Below are 19,245 nucleotides of genomic sequence, written 5' to 3' on the forward strand. Positions count from 1 at the left end.
GTGCGTGTTAATGCGGCACAGAATGATGTTTTGAGGCACCACAGATATGAAATGTGCCTGACTGAGGCAGCTGGACAAGAAGGGGAAGGTGTTTCTGCTGACAAGTTGCCACTGTCAACGTCTATTGTCTTGAAATGGGGGGAAGGACAACTAAGAGATTGCCGCAGGGTGCTAATAATACTCATGTCTCAGGGTTTTGGGAGCCCCAGTGGTGCCAGTGGTTAATCATTTGGTTGCTAACGAAAAGTTGGGCAGTTTGATTCTACCACCCGTACCCTGGAAGCCTTATGGGGCAGTTCTGCTCTGTCTGGTAGAGCTGTTATGAGTTGGAATTGACTAGAGTGCAATGGGTTTGGTTTTTTTTTTGGTTTCTGATGGTTTTGTGTGTAGTATATACCTGATCATCTCAGCAGTGGGTTTTTTTTTTTACGTATATATACGTGATTACACGATAAATGTTAATTATCAGTAATGTTATTAATCTGATTTTAGTGGTTTCCAAACTAAAAAAAAACAAAGAAAAAAACCATTTTGACCACTGAACTTTGGAATCCCTTCTCTGCTGAATGTTTATTAAAATTAGTTATGACAATACAGAAATGACTAAAAGCTACTATTATTTGTTAAGTTTATGATAACTTTTGATTTTGTGCTTTGTGGATTATACACATATATCATAATCTGTTTTCTACTGTATAGAAGACAGTCTATTTTCTGATTCCTTCCTTGACCCATGTGGCTGAATTATCACTAAATACTTTTAACCACCATTTTTTCCCTAGTGGAGGTATTTATGTACTCGTAGTTTTCATGCCCCTCTTGTGATATCAAAAGCTCTTATATCATTTTAATTAACTTGTTCCTATGCTTTTATAGTTTCTGTATAGGCTTTCTGGCAGTTTAATCCCTAGGAATGTGCATACAATGGCAGGAATGTCTAAACTTCATTATATGAGATGTAACACCTTGTTGTTGGGTGCCCTCGAGTGGATTCTGACTCATAATGACCCCGTGTGATAGAGTAAAAATTTCTTGTAGGGTATTCTTGGCTGTAACCTTTACAGAAGCAGATCACTAGGTCTTTCTCCTGTAGAGCCACTGGGTGGGTTTGAATCACTAGCCTTTTGGTTAGCAGCCAAGTGCTTAACCATTGTACCATCAGGTCTCCTTTGTAACAGCCTAGTGGTATGGAAATAGAGATTCTGTATTTTCTATTTCTATAGATTCATAGTTTTCTCTTAGCTCTGCTAATGCTCCTTTTTATTGGTGCAGAATATTAAAGGTTAATAGCATATCAGTTTAGTGATTTATTTGGTCCTTGGTTTGGGGCTGCACATGTCTATTTCATGTGCAGTCTTTGGCTCCTGAAAACCTGTGATTTCTGTATTAGAATTTCATAGTATGTTATATCCCTCAGGACACGTGGTTCTTTGTATTAATGATGATTTTGGTTGTGACTCCAGAATCATATAATTTTGAGTTCTACTGATTGAACTAGTCATTTAATTACTGTTATTGAGATTCATGGGTGAGCATCCTTTTCTGTATTTTTGCATCCCTAGACTATTACATCTAATACAATGAAATGGAGACATTTCTGCATTTTATGCATATTCTTTTTACCCTGACAGTGTTATTCTGAAGTGTATATGGGGGGAGAAATGGTCAAGAGCATTAAGTAAAAATTCTGAAAAATAAAAGGGGGAGAGAAAAGCTACAGTGATTCAAATTATACACTACATAAACAGGAAGAGATAGACCCGTGGCACATTTTAGGAAGATGCCAAAAGAGGGATGAGAGATAAAAGGGAATCATTTCTCAAAAAACAAAGTTTACAAATTCACATAAAAAGACCAGACTTAATGGTCTGACAGAGACTGGAGGAACTCCTGAAACTGTGGCCCCTGGACACACTGTTAACTCAGAACTGAAACTCTTTCAAAGCTCTCTTTTCAGACAAAGACTAGACAGGACTGTAAAACAAAAAAAAAAGACCATGGGTGAGGAATGTGCTTTTTAGTTCAATCTGATATATGAGACCAAATGGGCAGCTCCTGTCCAAAAGCAGGACAAGATGCCAGGAAGGGACAGGAACTGGTTGAATGGCCAGAGGGAACCCGGGCCAGAAAGGGGGAGTGTGCTGTCACATTGTGGGGATTGCAGCTAATGTCACAAAACAATATGTGTCTAAATTTTTGAGTGAGAAATGAAACTTGAGCTGTAAACTTTCACCTAAAGCACAATAAAAGAAAAGAAAAAAATGGAGTTTAGAAAATGAGTTAAGCAGTTGAAGGGGCATTATAGACCTCCACTTAATACCTGGCATGAAGATAAACTTTAGAGGGATTTAAAATTAAATATAAGCACTCGAATCAAACAAAGATTAGTATAAAATACAATTGAGTATTTATCAAACTTCTGGAGGATGGATTAATTCACTTCCAGGTCAGTAAAATGAACCACAAGGGAAAGGAAAGGTTTACAGAAATGATTATTTAAAATTTTAATACTTACATACATAAAAAATAATAAAAACAAGTATAATAAGATTGAGGAAATGTTACAGCAAGTATTTTAGAAAAATATCTTCTTTGTGTAACGAATTCTTGTACTGATAAGAAAAGCCAAACCAAACTCGTTGCTATTGAGTTGATTCTGACGCATAGTGACCCTGTAGGACACCGTAGAGCTGCCCATAGGTTTTCCAAGGAGCGGCTGGTGGATTCAAACTGCCGACCTTTTGGTTAGCAGCGGAACTCTTAACCACTGCGCTGCCAAGTCTCTATATTGGTAAGAGGAACACATAATTAATGAACAAGTATATGGAAAAATGCTCAAAGTACTAGCAACAAAATAAATACAAATTAGGTGTTATGTGTTCAGTTAGGGGACAAATTGATCTTTGAGGTATACAGGAGGTGGTAAAACCTCATAGAAATAGAGAAGTAACATTTATGACTCAAGGCCTATAATAATTTAAACACTATATCAAATTCTAACAAGGATAATACAAGACATATACTCTGAGACTTTTTTCCCAAGAAAACACCTCTGTAGCAAATTGATCATTTATAGTTGAGCTTTGCCTAAAACTTGGATGTGACTAAAAGTGGTCACTTTTTGAATTTCATCCAATTTCCTGACACATCCAAGGGTGGAGCGGGGTGGAGTTTCTCTTGTTGTTATTAACATAAGCTTCCTTTTTCAGAGCTTTGAAACTCTTCCAACATTTATATTACATTAAAATTAGTACTGTCGTATTCTTCTTTCTGTCCCCAGAAATGCTTTACACTGAGTAGACATTTGTTAAATGACACGTTCTATTTGCTCTTACCACTAAAAATATGATACTATAAATAATTTGTGGTAGTAGTTCCTTTCATAGATGAAATGATGAAATTTGAGCTGAAAACAGAATGAAATGATCAGCTAAACAAGCACCGGTATTCTGCTCCATCCTGCTTCATGTATCAGTACCTCAGTTGTGCTGAAGCTGCTCCCACTAGCTTAGATATTTATCTTGATTTATTTATTAGGTATTTGTTTTGTGGAGCTGTTTGTTCCTAAGATTGTGCAAAAGGCCAGGTTCTTCTAGAATGCTGTAAAATTCTCAAAGTTATTCACTCCCTGAGGACACCAGTTAAGTTTTTCCTGTTCTCATAAGAATGTAAGGTTAGGACTTTGTACTATTTTATTGGCAGATATTACAGTTCCAGTATCTAATTTTAATGTGTAAGATCAAGTTAAACCAGTGGTTCTCAACTAGAGTGATTTTGTCCCCCAGGGGACATTTGGTAGTGTCCGCTCACATTTTTAGTTGCCACAATTGAGCTGTGTTACTGGCTTCTGGTGGGTAGAAGCCAGGACTGCTGCTAAACGTTCTGCAGTGCGCAGGGCAGCTTCCCACTGCAAAGAACTATCTGTCCCAAAATGCCAGTAGTGCTGAGATTAGAAACCCTGACTTCAACTGATGTCGAAATGGAATTTCTAAAACTTCTCTCTGTTAGTACTATTGTATGGTCTTAGTTAGCAAATATCAATATCTCTTAGATCAAAATCTTTTAGATGTGAATTGTGACTTGAGAGCTTTTCAATAGGGTTTCTAGTTGCTTGGACAGTTGTGTTTGTTCTTTTAAGAATGGTACACATTTTCCATTATGAGTTTAAATATAGTTAAATAATGAATGTAGATTAACTTACATGTATTAGATTCCTATATCTTTATACTGATTTATAAAGCAAACTTAACAACACAGGAAACCGACTCCAACTTCTGGCAGCCCCATGTGTTACAGAATAGAACTACTATGTAGCATTTAATCTTTTTTCCACAGAGCTGCTGGGTGGGTTCGAACCACCAGCTTAGGTTAGCAGCCAATTACAAACTGCTTGTGTCACCCAGGGACACTAGCTGAAGGGAGTGCACTTTTACTGATAAAACCCAAAGAACTGGTGGGACCGGCAATCGGGAGAACTGAGAAGGCAAGCAAATCAGTAGCAGTTAGAACTGCAGTTAAGCCAAGGAGAAATTTGCTGGTCAGATCACTGCTAGGAGAACACTGCAGGAGAAGTCACAAATGAGCAAGTCAAAGCTGAGGGAGCAGACCAGACGAAGCCTGGCCCACTTCATGATGGCTGTTCGTTAATGGATCCCCAGTGGTAGGATAACATTATCTTTGTAATCTGTACTCTTTTTTTTTTTAATTGATGTATTTCTTCTTTCTTTTTCAAAGAATAATCCAGGAGAGAGGTGGCAGAGTGTATTATCCCAGAGCAGAGTTTTGGAATCTAGGAAACTGGCCCAGTGTAGATTTTGATTCTGCCACTTTCTTGCTTTCTGATTATAGGCTCTCTTCAAGTCACTTAATTTCTGATTCTTGGGTTTTTCATCTGTGAAGTTAGGATAATAATACCTACCTCCATATAAAATTATGCTGATTAAATGTAAAGCCCTTAATACAGTGTCTGGCACATAATTGGTGCTCAGAAAATAGTAATGCTCATTAGTCCTGGAGTGGTCTTAAAATTCAGTAAATACCAAAGCATGTACAGCAGTCTGGCAACACGGTAACATGGCTTTGGCCTTGCCTTTTGATTTTAGTGTTTATTTAGCATATAACAAACTATAAAAAATAGAGATCAAGCATTTGTTTTATTAGAGCACTGGAATTACTTTTTTTTAGGAGTTTTGAGGAAATTAAATAAGTAGCATGTATCAAGTGTTTTGCACAATGCCCGAAATGCCTGATGCATAGTGACTGTCGTGGATTGAATTGTGTCTCCCAAAAATATGTGTGGACTTGGTTAGGCAGTTATTCCCAGAACTGTGTGGTTTTCCTCCATTTTATGATTTTCCTATGTGCTATAAATAATAATTCTCTGCCTGCGGTTAAAGAGGATTAGGGTGGGATGTAACACTAATGTAAAGGGAGTTTCCCTGGGGCATGGCCTGCACCACCTTTATCTTAAGAGATACAAGGAAAGGGAAGCAAACAGAGAGTAGGGAACCTCATACCACCAAAAAGGCAGTGCTGGGAGCAGAGTGCGTCCTTTGGACCCAGGGTCCCTGTGCGGAGAAGCTCCTAGTCCAGGGGAAGATTGACAAGAAGGACCTTCCTCTAGAGCCGACAGAGAGAAAGCCTTCCCCTGTAGCTGACACCCTGAATTTGGGCTTCTAGCCTACTAGACTGTGAGAAAATAAATTTCTCTTTGTTAAAGCCATTGACTTGTAGTATTTCTGTTATAGCAGCACTAGATAACTAAGACAGTGACTAAAAGAATGTTCCCAACTTGCTTTCATATTGCCAAGAGGTTTAAAAAATACCTCTCTGATGCTACTGCTACTGTGTTAATCTGTTTGCTGAACATAGTGGATATAATTGGAGTGAGAAAGGAAATTGGCAGACAGCAATTCATTTTAAACTGTAATGGTATTTACCAAAATTGAAATTATTCTGATGACTAAAGCTGCCTGCTTTTAGCTGATTTAAAACATTTGTTTTTAGTTTAGACCATTTACATGACACTAGGCCTGAAGACTGTTTACTTATGTAACCTAATTCCGGAGTGATTTTGGTTTGTTCCTTGACTGAATACATTGTCTCTGTAGACAAGGGTTGGATGTAATTTTCAGGTCCTGCCAAAGTAGAGCGAAAACCCCAGCTGTATCTTTTGTTTTCTAGAAACCACTGTCATTCTGCGTTGTTTTTTCTGCCCCATTCTTTCTGCTACAGCTGTGTTGCAGTGGCTTGGCGACATCCTACTGTTTACCCTACCCCCACATTTTTGTCCTGCCAAAACAGTGTCAGGCAGCCTTACTTATCTGCAGGCTTGCAGTGGAAAGATTTTTTTTTTTTTTAATTCTGGATGTTCAGGTTAAGACCTTGACTAGGACAAAAGGTTTCAGAAAGTTTGCGTTAAAGACATATAAATTCAGAAACAAGTTCAAAACAAGAAAATGAAAAAAGAATGTTCAAATATGCACTAGTTTGTGTCAAAGAGAAGCAGGCAGACGTTAAATTAAGCAGTTTTCTGATAGTTATATCTAGAAAATTCTTGGTTGGAGATTAATGGTAAAAGTTAAAAATAAATTCAGAGTCCACAGGGTAATTTTCTCATTGACTCAACTACACTGTAATGCCTTCAATGCCTGTATATAGAAACAGTCATGAGATTCTTCTCTTCAGTTAAAAACTCTCCTAAAAAATGCTGTTAATGTTACATTTCTGGGAAATTTATTAGTGCTAAATTAGTTACCATTGTTCAGTATTCAACAAAAATATTTTGAGTAAGTGCCTGCTAAATATTAAGTTTGAGGTGCTGGGAAATCATAATAAGGCCCTTGCCCTCATGCAGCTCATTTACTGTGATCTGGTTTGTGTTTTAAAAGACTTACTATGAAGATTTACTTGTAATCAAATGTTAAAATGACATCAGTATTCAACTTCTCAAAATAAATGCATATGAAGAAACCTGTGGTGTTAGAAATGTTTTATATCTTGATGTGGGTGGTAGTTCCGTGTGTGTGTGTGTAAATATATATGTATATGTACATTTGTGTGTATGTATAAAGTTATCATTGGAGTCTTTGGTGGTGCAAATGGTTACGCACTCAACTACTAGCCGAAAGGTTGGCAGTTCAGAGCCACCCAGAGGTGGCCTGGCAATCAGCTTCTGAAACTCACAGCCTTGAAAACCCTGTGGAGCAGTTCTACTCTGCACACATGGGGTCACCATGAGTCTGAATCGACTCAATAGCAACTAACAACAACAAAGTTATCAAACTTATAATTGAGATTAGTGTACTCATCATAACTCAGAAACTTTCTGAAGTAAATTAAATGTACATTAAAATGGTTTTTAATTATTTCAGAAATGATTAGTGGTTTCCCATTATTCTTAGAATAAAACCCATACTCCTATTAAAAAATCCATACCAAACCAGAAACCAGTTGCCTTTGAGTTGATTCTGATTCATAATGACCGCATGTATTGTAGAGTAGAGCTCTGTGCTCCGTAGGGTTTTCACGGCTGTGACCTTTCAGAAGCAGATCGCCAGACCTTTCTTCTAAGGTGCCTTTGGGTGGGTTCGAACTCCCAACCTTTCAGTTCAAGCATTTAACTGTTTGCGCCACCCAAGAACTCAAAAAATACATAGTGTTCAATTATTTGCTCAGATAATATTACGTTCTGAAGTGATTTTGTTAACAAAGAAAAATTGAATTTGACCAAGTAGAAGAGAAACTTGAAAGCTTCCCATCTCATCTAACATTTTAAAGAACTGAAAATATAGTGCTGCTTGAAGGAACTTACAAGGATTGGAATCTTTTATTTATAGCAAGTGTAAGTTAATAGCATAAAAATGAACTTCTAGAAAGTAGTTACAGAAAAATAGATAAAACGATCTGCTTTTTTGTTTCTTGGTTTTCTTAAAGCCATCTTTAATGCAAAAGTGGGCAAAGAGCATGGGACAGGGCACAGTCTGTGGTAAGCAAATCCAGGAAAGGTTGAGGAAAAATTTGGAAAAAGGCCACTTTAAAGCTGTTTTTTATTTTATAATGTTTACTTTGCTTCCACCCTGGTAGCACTTTTGCCGTTTCTTTCATTTCCTCTTTCCTGTTTCAGTCAAGGCTGAGGTAGGCTAGGGAAGGAAATATGGGCATGGCTAGTTTTCAGAAGGTTGTCAGCTTCCTTCTACAAGTTCTAGCCTTCTGTACTCTTGACTCCTCTATTCCCTAGAGCTGGGTTTCTCAGCTTCAACTCTGTTGACATTTTGGACCAGATAATTCTTTGTTGTAGGGGGCCGTCTTGTGCATTGTAAGATGTTAAGCCACATACCTGCTCTGAACCCACTAGATGCCAATAGCACTCTTCTCAAATTGTGATAACCAAAAATGACTCCAGACATTGCCACATGGCTTTTGGGGGCCAAAATCGCTCCCCAGTGGAGAACCATTGCCCTAGAGGAACAAGCTAAATAGCCAGTGACAAGTACAATTACTGAGGATGTTACCACCTCTGCTGCTCTTCTAAGCTTCTCTGTTCACAAGTAACCTTTCCCCTCCCCCCTTTTTTATCTTTTGTTTGGCCAGGGGAATAGAATGTTTAGAATGCACATACACCATTTTACTGAGTAAGACTTGTATTCTGGAAGGATAAATATAAAGCAGAAATAATACAAAAGTTCCCCCCACCCTTTTTTTTGCCTTAATGGTGAATTTAGCAGATGAACATATGTAATCAAGAATTGACTTTTCTCAGTTTGCCACAATATTTCTTCCTTTAAAATTAAACAACCGTGCTTCCTCTTTTGTTACAAGAGGGCTGAACTTGAAGCTGCTCACAAAGGCTTTGATCTTTGGCATCACAGGCTACTATTTTCTGTCCAAGCACCATTTATCGGGCTTGGCCCAACCCATATTCAGCAAGCAACTTATACATCACTGGACTGGTGGTTTTTTCTAACCCCTGAACACAGACAGTGTTAGATTTTTCCTGAGCCCTGTGCTCCTGGAAAACAGCAGTAAAATTCTACAACTGAAAGAAAAAAAGTGTTGTTTTTTGTTCTTTATGCTGCCGAAGTCTGGCATAGGAAAACAAGCCATTATCTTGGTGTAAAAGTGGCTTGGCAACGTTAGACCTCCTCATTTCACTTCAGGAGTAGGAAGAAGAATCACCATAGATCAGTGTCGTCAGCCCAAGGTTGATTCCTGTGAAGTGGAGGGCAGACATACCTCCACACCATCCAGTCTTTTTACCAGTTCTCATACCAGCCATCTGTCCCACGGTACTTTCTACTCTGCTGGGTTTGATAATTTGTTGCAGTGGCCTCACAGAACTAACAGACCATACTCATGATTATGGGATTTATTAGGGAAGTAACAGATCACAATTCAGGATCAGGAATGACTCAGGGTACAGTTCTTTGGTCAGGACAGCTTCTTGGCTGTGCCTGCAGGCAGGCCTCTCTCTCTCAGCCCATTGGTCCCTCAGCCTGACCTCTGCCCTGCTTGGGCAAGTGTTACAAAGCTCTTTAGCTCTTCCAAGTAAGTTCCAGAGGCACCCCACTCCGCCAGAAGCCTCCTGCCCGAATGCGCTCAACTTTCCAATCCATGGGTCGGCACACACACTGTAGCTGCCTTTCTTCGTGGGCTGGGAAGCCCACTGCACTGTGTCCCGCTGGTCTCCTGGTTCTGCTGCTGCCATTTCTCTGCCATGCTTGCCATTGCTGCTCGCTATCTTGCACCTTCTCCAATGTTACAGCTCTGTCTCCTGGGTCTGGAAGAGCCTCAGCCCAGGGACCCCGGGTCCAAAAAACACTCTCCACTTCAGGTTCTTCTGGTGGTAGTGAAGTCCCCTCTCTGCTCTGGCTGGGATTGGCTGTCCTTTTAAGCCTAGTGGGATGACAAAACTGATCAGTCCCTCATCAGGGTTCTATGCACCTTGTTTGTATGATCCCACGCTTGCAGGGGTTCCATGCGCATTATTTGCATTATTAGCGGGCTGTCCAGTCCTCTTGGTAGACCACAAGCACCTTATTTGCGTAGCCCCCACCCAATCATTTTGTGGGAGTCACAAGACCATGGGTAAAATGGTTATATTTAGTAATTCACTGCACCACACTTGTAGAAGCTCCCTTTTTCTGTATAGTATGTGCTATGGATTGAATTGTATTCCCTAAAAAGATAAGTTGAAGTCCTAACCCCTGTACCAGTGAATGTGACCTTGTTTGGTAATAGGTTCTTTCTTTCAAGATGTAACTTAACAAAGCCATGTTGGAGTAGGGTAGGTCTTAATCCCTTTGGAGTGGTTTATTATAAGAGAGGGGAACAGACAAGGAGACAACATCACACAAGGAGACAACATGACACAGGGGAATGCATATGCCAAGTGAAGATGCATCTAAAAGGAATGCCAGCAAGTACCTGGGTCTACCAGAAACCGGAAGGAACAAGGAAGGATCTTTATAGTGGACAGAGAGAGCATGGCCCTGCCATGCCCTAAATTTACACTCCTAGCCTCTAGAGCTATGAGATAATAAATTTCTGTTCTTTAAAGGCTCCCGTTTGGTAGTAGTTTGTTATGACAGCCTTAGGAAACTACAAGAGTATGTTTTACTGTCATCAGATCATTTTGAAAAATTCAGCGTATGTACTGTTAAATATCAGGCGTGGTGGAGAAGCTTAATATCTTTCAAGACAAAGCCAGTGCTGACTGCAGAACAGACCGTTAATTGCAAGTTCAAATTGAAGATGAAAATCAAAGTAAGTCCATGAGAGCCAAAGTGCGACCTTGAATACATCCCACTTGAATGTAGAGACCATCTCAGGGATTAGATTTGACACATTGACCAATTTTTGGAAGTTAATCACCAAGCTATTCTTCCTAGTCTGTCTTAGTCTGGAAGTTCCGCTGAAACCTGTCCACCATGGGTGACCCTGCTGGTATTTAATACCAATGGCATAGCTCCTGGCATCACAGCAACATACAAGTATGACAGACTGACAGACAAGTGGTGGATAACAAATAAAAAGAGAAGTACAAATTAAAACTACACTGAAATACCATTTTTCACCTAAGAGATTAGTGAAGATCAACAGGTTTGATAATAACAGTATAAAAGAAGCTGTGCAAGCAACAAGCACTCTTAATATATTGCCTATGGAGGTATAAATTGGTATGGCCTCTATAAAGAGCAATTTGGAAGTATGTAAAAATTCCAAATGTGCATGTTCTTTGGCTCAACAAATCCATTTCTAGGAAGGTTTCATATACATAAAAAGTGCAGAAATATGTGTGTATAAGATTGTTTATTAGGCATTTTTTGTAATAACAAAAGATTAAAAATAATAACAGTGAAGATTCATAATCCACCCAAAACTTGTTAGGAGTTCTATGGTCTTTACGTCTATTAATTCTCATGACAATCTTATGAAGTAGGTACTGTTTTACAGATGAGGACCCTGAGGTTAAGTAAGTTGTTTGAGGTTATACAGTTAGTAAATTGTTCAGCATTTGAACTCGGTAGTTTGTCTTTAGTTTTACCCCTCGACCTTATCCTGTCAGTAGGGAACTGGTAAAATAAAGCTACACAGCTGTGAAAAATAAGAATGTTATTTATACACTGTTATGGAATGATATCTAAAATACGTTGTTAAGTGAAAAAAAGCAGAATAGCGTTTATAGTGTCCCACTATTTGTTTAAAATGAGAGAAAGATATATCCATGTTTATATACATTTGTACCATACATACAATGTTAATAATAAAGGTGTGGGGTATATGAGAACACTGTTCTGTGTTCTTATTTCTTCTATAAATCTAAAACTGTTCTAAAAAGTGAAACCTATTTTTCTAAAAAGAGTATGTGTAATAAATATATTCAATAATATCAAATTTTAAATTCAGGGGCCTATGTCCTGTTCTCCAGAATTTAATCATAAACCTGGGGTATTTTTTTAAGTACCTTGGCTCATTTATTTGTTCATTTGAAGCTCCACAGGTCATTCCAGTGGGCGGCCATAGTTGAGACATTGTTTGAAAGGGTTACTACTGCTTGAAAATTTTAAAATTTTAATTTTAGAATTTCTTCTAAATTTTAAAATGTTTAAAAAGCATGAATAACCAATCCCTGTAGATTCAATTTTAGTTTGTTTTGTTTTGGGGGAGGTTGGGTATAATCGTGTAGGAGCCCTGGTGGATCAGCAGTTAAGTGCTTGGCTGCTAACTGAAAGGTCAGTGGTTTGAACCCACCAGCCACTAAAGATGTGACAGTCTGCTTCAGTAAAGATTACATTCTTGGAAACCCTATGGGGCAGTTCTGGTCTGCCCTATAGGGTCACTGTGAGTTAGAATCGACTTGATAGCAATGGTTTGGTTTGTGTTTTGGGTATGTTTAGATTTTTCAAAGTGTGTCCTTATGGTTTATTTCATTTATCTGTTTAGGTGCTTCTCTTGAGTATACCCATGCCTCAAGACTTCCTAATGTTTTTGAAGCTCAGCCACAATGTTTTCTTGATGTTTGAGAGCAACATTTAATCATTTCTTGCTTTTTTTCTGATCACATTTTTTTTTTCACTTCATTCTGTTCTGACTCTTGCTTTCAGATAATTCCTAAATATCTTACCAAACACACTTATTAGTAATAATTGAGAATAACAAATCTTTTTCACAGGCTAATTATTACTTTTTTTTCCCCTAGGAACTCTGTAATTTGTCAGTTATATACGTAAACCTAGTATGAAAATATTTGCTAGCCTAGAAAATTATTTTATATCTCATCATCACCAATCAAAGGTGTTCTAGCATATGATAAGTAAATGTTTATTTTAAATAAATGTCTTTAATACTCCCTGTAGGAGTTCCTGGGTGGTGCAAATGGTTGGTTAAGTGCTTGACTACTAGCCGGAAGGTTGACAGTTTGAACCCACCTAGAGGTACCTGGGAACACAAGCCTGGTATCTGCTTCTGAGCGGTCACAGCCTTGAAAACCCTGTGGGGCACTTCTGCTCTGCACAAGTGGGATCATCATGAGTGTTATGGATTCAGTTGTGTCCTCCCAAAATATGTGTTGTAAATCCTAACGTCTATGCCTATGGTTATAATCCCATTTGAGAATGTGTTATCTTTGTTATGTTAATGAAGCAGGATTATGGTAGGGTGTATTTTGAGTCAATCTCTTTTGAGATATAAGAGAGATTAAATAAGCTGTCAAGGAAGCAGAGAGGGGAGAGGATAGACACCGTGCCACCTGGAGATCGTCAAGGAGCCAAAGAATAAGGACCTTCCCCCAGAGCTAACAGAGAGGAAGCCTTCCCCTAGAGCCAGCACCCTCTACTAGGGCTTGTAACCTCCTAAATTGTGAGAAAATAAATTTGTTTGTAAAGCCACCCATTTGTGGTATTTCTGTTACAGCAGCACTAGATAACTAAAAGACAATTACTCATAATCGACTTCAAGGCAACTAACAACAATACTCCCTGCAATTTTTTTTTAACTTGCAACAGGATCTCTCAATAACACCGGTATTAAATTCACTAAGACATGTGTTTATCAAGAAAATTATTTTATATTTGTTTTTCCAAGCCATACATTGATTATTTTAGTATTGTGTTCCTTCTTTCATTGATATGTGTATTCTTCAGTTCTCCAGTTTTCCATTATTCAGTACTTCTAGTTTGGTCAAAACAATATCAGTGATCCATATGATTTACTGAAGATAGTTTCTGGAGAGAAGTATTGTTTATTGTCTGTCGTGTAATTCAGACCTCTGTTATCTTTATCATATAATTCAGATTTTACCTGAGCAACAGCTTTAACTTTCTTTAGGAGCTTGTCCCTTCGTATTCCAGTCTCTGCTGCACAGGGCTGCGAGTATTAGCTTTTTAAAGTACAGATTTTTTAAAAAATAGAAATCTTGTTAAAATACCGATTTGATCATATGCCAATTCATGATACAGTCATGTACATGGTACATGATAGTGAAAGCATGATACATGATACAAGCCATGATATAATCTTGCATCATGTATAGATTTTAAAATACACATTTGATCCTTGCTCTGGGACTTTTTGTCTCTCCACCTTGGATAACCCATTGCCATCGAGTCAATTCTGACCCATAGTGAGTGACCCTATAGGACAGAGTCGAACTGCCCCATACAGCTTCCAAGGCCATAAATGTTTACCGAAGCAGACTGCCATTTTTTTTTTCCTCAGAGTGGCTAGGAGGTTTGAACCACCAACCTTTCAGTTAGCAGCTGACCGCTTTAACCACTGTACTACTAGGTATCTTCTGACTCATACTGACACTATCTGACCGGGTAGAGCTGCCCCCTAGGGTTTCCTAGGCTGTAGTCTTTAGAGGAGCATGTCGCCAGGTCTTTTCTCCCTCAGAACCACTGGGATAAAAAAAAAAATACTAATGTGAATCACTGGTATGTTTATGCTTTTATATCTTTTCTGTTGTTTAATTTTGATAAGAACCCTATAAAGCCAGTACTTTTTTATCCCCATCTTATAGATGAGAAACTGGGTTTCGAGAGGTGATATAGTTAGTAGTGGCAAAGCTTGAACCCAGCTCTATTGACTCCAAGTTCCTGTTAGTATGGCCACAGTCGAGACCCTGTGTGCATTCTTGCCCTCTTGCTCCCCAACCCTCCCACTTCATTTTTCAGTCACACTTCCCTTCTCCCTGTTTTTTTTTTTTTTTGGTACTTTTTCTTAACTATGACACTTTCACTGTCTGCCTATGGATATCCTGATTCTTTTTTTTACAATTCGCTCAAATATTACGTTATCTCTCTACTTCCCTGTTAAAGTTTTTTATTCCCTCTTCTAGAAGTTTGTTTATATTTAATTTTGACATTTGCCTTATTGTGTCATAGCTACTGTATTTTATGCAAATAACACATGCCTTCTATATTTGTTTGCCATCCTCACCCTCCCCACCCGCCTCCTCCACCATGAGGTATTTTCATGAGTGCCATTATGCCAATTTTTCTTTTTTATAAGTTGCTGTAAAAACATCAGCCAGCATAGCATGCTTATGAAAATATCCCATGGGGTGGTGGGGGGGAGAGTGAGATTGGCAAACAAACATAGAAGACACATGTTATTTGCAGAAAAATACTGTATCTGTGTTCACTTCCATCTTCCCACTAGATTGTAAGCTCTTGGAAAATAAGAACTGTTATTCATCTTTACAAACCACAGGACCAATGCCTTACACTTAGCAGACATGCAGTAAATGTGACCTTTATAGTCCATTTTATTCATACAAATATTTTATTAGAAATTTTATTTTTATAAGGCTGGAACATGGAGTCCTGCTGGCATAGAGAAGTTTTATTCTCATTTTAATAAGGCTAGTTTTTTTTTTTTAGTCTATATTTTTACTCTTGTATTTTCAATTGGTAATTCTTATACTGTTATGTATTTGTTTAAAACATGAAGTTTTATGAGCATTATTGTTAACTCAAATAACTAAAAAGAGAATTAGTATTATATAAACTTTGAATTATTTCTGCATTTTTCCATTATTTACCGAGGTTAAAAAAATACAAATAAACTTTTTAATGAAGGCACTGTTTTTAATTTTTTTTGTAATTTAACTCCCACCCCTCCAAAAAGAGAGAAAAAAGGTTTAAGACTGTATTTAGAAATATGTGAATGGGTTTTTTTTTTTTAATGAAAAAATTAAGATCAGAAAATAAAACTGTGTTGATATTTGCACCTAAAACATATGCTAACCCAGAATACCCCAAACTGATGCGAGAAGTGGGCCATAAATAAGAAAATATGGTTACTTACATGATCAAATTGTTCATCTTATAAAACCAACCACAAACATTTTTTTATGCACCCTCAAAAAGAAGGGCTGTTATATGAAGTAGGTGCACCATACCCTCAGCAACATCCCTGCAGTAAGTGCAGTTACAGGTTTAGTGTGACTGATTCATAGCAGTCTATTCAGTGAAGGCCAGCGACATAGCCATTAAGAAATATTACACAGTGAGCCAAAATAAATCAATGAAAGTATACAATTCTGTTGGCACTGGCTTGATTCACAGAAGAAATGTGAATTATCTAGAGGATCATTTCCGAAGACCCTGGTAGTTTAGAAGATGGTCTCAGTTTTTAATTGATGATTTAAAAAATTAAATATGGGTATTTTATAGGACAAGTATTTAAAATTCTCTTTTAAATACCTTCGAGGTATTGACTATAAAAACTTTTGGAACACATACCTTCATATTTTAGTCCTTGATATACTAATCCCCAAAGTGTCCCAGCACTATAGTCACAAGAAGTGTGAAGCCTTGAGATAATACACGAAGGGCATATGCAGACAAATCTGTGAGTCTCCCACGGTGGGCAAAGGTTTGTTTTTTTTAAAGGTACCATAATAAATCATGTATCTGTAATTGCAGTGAGTAGACTTAAAAAAAATACTAGGGAAATGGTAGAGGCTGTAGGTGGATTTGGTAAAAATGCTGGAATTAGTACTCGAATGACTAGAGTTTGGGAATTATTAGTCTTCTACAGAGCTGATCGATAAAACTTTCTGCGATGATAAAAGTGTTCTATATCTGCACTCTCCTTTACGGTAACCACTAGCCAGGGTGGCTGTTGAGCACTTGTAATGTGGTTAGAGAGAGGAACTAAACTTGACTTTAATTTAATTAATTGAAGTAATCATGTTTAGCTTGTATAACTATATAGGACAGTGCAGTTTTAGAGGACAGGAAAGACTGCTTATCTTTCAGCACATGTTAGGATAGAGTAGCACTAAGTTCAGGATTATCTTCTCCATCAATAACTGAGTACAGAAATCCTGTATTTCTCACTAATGGCAGAGACATGTTTTAAGATAATCCATGATGATTTTATTTTTTACAAGTTTCCTTTTTTATTTTTGAACTTTAAAATGAAGATGCTTGAGTAATACACAGTTGATCTTTTCTATGTTAATGATTATTAATTATTAGTAAATAGTGTTAGACTTAATGACTACACTTAAAATTCTTTTATAAAATTGAGGTATTTACCTTATAAAAATAGAAAGCTTTGGGCATACTGATATGGGATTATTTTTCTGCAGTTTCCAGAGTGTGGATTTTTTGGCATGTATGATAAAATTCTTCTCTTCCGCCATGACATGAACTCAGAAAATATTTTGCAGCTGATTACCTCAGCAGAGGAAATACATGAAGGAGACCTAGTGGAAGTTGTTCTTTCGGGTAAGTAGGTTCTTTTATTTTGTTGCCTTTTTATCAGTTAGCCTCATTTTCTGCATGAAATGTTCTGTTCAGTTATATTTGGCCTTCGCACTGTACCTGGTTACTTCTTTCATCTATAATAATAGTTATCCTTCCAGGAAGGTTATCACAGATGAAGAAGTAGGACAATAACCCTGAATTACTTACCTGAGTATCAGCAGGCTGAGGAAATTATCACTTGAACTGAAAGAGGAATATACTTGCTTGTTAAAAAACTGAAACAATTATACTGGAATTCTGTTCCCTTTTCTCCATTTCTGTGAAAAGCATAGAAGAAAACTGGGGTTCAGAAAGAGAGGAGAAACAATGAAGATATAGAAGAGAAAGTTGCAATAATGGTTGTTTCCACGGCCTACATAATACTCTTTTCCTTTCTGTTCTCAGTGGGCATTTTCCTACCTATCCCTTCCCTTTTTACTCTCACCCATTCCTACCATTCCTTGTCCCTTAGCCCCCACTATTTCTGATCTCCTGCAACAGCTTGGGGCAGGATTGTTGGTAAGTAGTATAAAGGAAGAAAAAGCACCAGGCATTATTTGGTATACCTGCATAATTCTTGATTGGCAGCAGAGGAGAGAGGAAGAACAGATGGAAAGAAACAATCCGTTAACCAAGGGTCCAGAGTTCTACCACCACTTTTTCATCCTAAACTTTTCCTTACAGCCTATTCTTGAAATCCTGTCTGTCACCTTTCCTTATCAGTCACCATGCCTCTCATATTTCTCATCCTTCCCATTCATCTAGCCCATACGTTGATCAGTCATCCTCTACACCACAACCCCAAACATACATACTCTTCTAAATCCTTGTTTTCCTCTTCACTGCTGAGGGGCCTCATTCCCTGTCCTCCCTGGAGATCATACTCATATCTGTTCCTTCTTTGCTGTGGACCCTTCATCAGACCGCAGGGACATCCACTCATGACTTGCAGGTGAATGTGAGAGGAAGGTTATATGTCTACTCTTCTGTCGCTTGCCGAGGGGTGGAGAGTTTCTTTCTCTTAACCAGTAGGACTGTGGAGGATAGACAGAGAGCATATCCTGGGCATTTCCTAAGTTAGAATTCAATGCCTTTTCCCATAGAAGCGTCAGTATAAATTGTTGCAAAGCTCCATAGTATTTTTTTTTTTAGCTTTAGTGTTCTATTTCCTAGTGTATTGTAAGTTAATTTTTAATGAGTTTAAATAGACCTAAAAAACTGTTCATAGTCTTGTCACCATGAGAAAATGCTTTTGAAGTTCCAAATACCTAAACTACATATCTACTTGTAGACCTCAAATTATTTGAAGCTGATGAACTTCCCTAACTAGAATTTAAAAGTCACAGTATTAAGTGCTGAAAATAATTTGTTTTCTATGGTCAGATGAAATTTTCAGAGATTCTAAGTACTTAAGGTATATCCTTTTACCTTAATTCATAATCTCATTGCAGTACAAATACATGGTTTATATACGGTTTATTTTATTTAATGCTTTTCGTTTTTAAAAAGCTTTGGCCACAGTAGAAGACTTCCAGATTCGTCCACATACCCTCTATGTGCATTCTTACAAAGCTCCTACTTTTTGTGACTATTGCGGTGAGATGCTTTGGGGACTGGTACGTCAGGGACTGAAATGTGAAGGTAAGTATTGTAGAATTTTTGTAGTCATTTGAAATAGGATTTCACATTTTTCTGTTTTCCTCTTATAAAATAAATGTCGTGTTTTTTAATCACCAATGAAATAACGAGATCATTGGTTGGCGACTAGATAGTACCCGAGGTTTAGAATTAGAGAGACCTGGACTCTGCTCCTGACTGCCATTTACTTGTTCATATTCTTAGGCAACTTACTAAACCTCTCTGAGCGTCAGTTTCTCTGTCTGTAAAATACAGTTTATCTGATGGGTTTCATGAAGAGTGAATGGTTAAATGATGTTACAAAAAAAAAAAAAAAAATCCATCACTGCCAAGTCAGTTCCAACTCATA

At 37.7% G+C, this 19,245-nt stretch overlaps 1 protein-coding gene across 2 annotated transcripts in view; it reads left to right on the top strand.

The window, feature by feature from the left end:
- The window catches only part of PRKD3 (protein kinase D3), a 105,479-nt gene that overhangs the window by 26,069 nt on the left and 60,165 nt on the right, over window positions 1-19,245 (top strand). For both annotated transcript variants that reach the window (XM_049870608.1, XM_049870609.1), the window contains exons 3-4: window positions 17,102-17,240; window positions 18,768-18,899. In XM_049870608.1, coding sequence (XP_049726565.1) covers window positions 17,102-17,240; window positions 18,768-18,899 — 271 coding nt within the window. The remainder of the gene's footprint in view (window positions 1-17,101; window positions 17,241-18,767; window positions 18,900-19,245) is intronic.

The sequence above is a fragment of the Elephas maximus genome, chromosome 26 (assembly GCF_024166365.1).
Source record: "Elephas maximus indicus isolate mEleMax1 chromosome 26, mEleMax1 primary haplotype, whole genome shotgun sequence".
Lineage (NCBI taxonomy): Eukaryota > Metazoa > Chordata > Mammalia > Proboscidea > Elephantidae > Elephas > Elephas maximus.